Consider the following 1209-nt stretch of genomic DNA (forward strand, 5'->3'; position numbering starts at 1 on the left):
TGCACTGTCTAACCTATTAGCAAAACTACACAGTTAAACCTGACAAAACCACAAGACACAACACCCTAACCAGCCCCAAGTAAAGCAGTGGGACCACAGTAGCACTATGTTGGCCACTGCAGGGTTGTTATAACGTTTGAGATCCATAGAAGAAGGTTATCCCCCCCACCCTTACAATTAAGCAAACCCCCCTGACCAGAGGGTAACATTCCTTCCTAACCCCAAATATGGCAAATCAGTCTGATCCTGAGCAGAGGAACAACACCCTATAGCTAAGAAAATCTGGGTTTTAATCTCAGCAGGAGAATCAGCACAACCCAGTCAAAATCCCCAGCCTGGGCTGCATCAACACCCAATGGACCCAAGAAAGGCTTAAAAACAGACAAACCAGCCAGCCAACCACTGACATGTGTAGCAGGAGAGGGAAAAAAAATCCCCCCCAGCCCCTTGTGGCAACCAACAAAGCTCAGAAAAAATGAGAAATAACCATAGTAAGAGCACAGGCATAAGCTACTCCTAAATCACCCTAAACCAATGACCGTCAAACCTCTTCCTGAACACCCCCCAATGCTGCTCCTGGAGTATCAGGGATATCAAAATATCTCATTTCACTTTACCATGCATTGTCGTCCGACGACTTTGACAGCAATGATTTTTTTGTTCCGTACAGATCAGCAACTGATGTATTGAATAGCACCAGGCCTAAAAACAACCTTTTTTTGTGGGGACGGTCCAATTTACATTAATTTAAAAATCAGTTTTCTTCCAATTTTTAACCACTGACTGGTCAAATTAATTCCTTTCACTTTCCACACCTGTTACACTTATTAGCCCAGTCTTTTTTTTTTTAAACCACAGGTGTTTAACAAAGTGTTACCTCTTTGTACTCCCCATTTCGGAAAATCCGGTACCCGTCGGGGGGATGGAGCTGCACTGTTGTGTCACTGACCACTTCTATGCAGCACTCCACATCCTGCTCGCTGAGGGGACGTACTCTGCAGTACACCTGATGCAAGACAAGGCCGTTTCCTTATGAGAAAAGTCTGCTTTATTTTTAAACGAGGCACAGGATGATGGCAACGATCTGCATGCATCTCATAAGTAGATGCGCCGTAACTTGCCTACATCCTCAAAAATACGAACGCAGTGACTGCTCTTAGAGACGTTTCCCGTTGGACACGCGACAGGGAGGTTTTGAAAGCAATAAAC

The 1209-nt window shown here is 44.7% G+C and overlaps 1 protein-coding gene across 1 annotated transcript in view; it reads right to left on the reverse strand.

Moving 5' to 3' along the window:
- Positions 1-1209, reverse strand: part of KIF23 (kinesin family member 23) — a 45736-nt gene that overhangs the window by 38891 nt on the left and 5636 nt on the right. Inside the window, exon 3 of the mRNA XM_019503803.1 lies at positions 878-1029. Within this exon, the coding sequence (XP_019359348.1) occupies positions 878-1029 (152 nt within the window). The remainder of the gene's footprint in view (positions 1-877; positions 1030-1209) is intronic.

The sequence above is a fragment of the Gavialis gangeticus genome, unplaced genomic scaffold, assembly GCF_001723915.1.
Source record: "Gavialis gangeticus isolate Ggan-Ray unplaced genomic scaffold, GavGan_comp1, whole genome shotgun sequence".
Classification (NCBI taxonomy): Eukaryota; Metazoa; Chordata; order Crocodylia; family Gavialidae; genus Gavialis; species Gavialis gangeticus.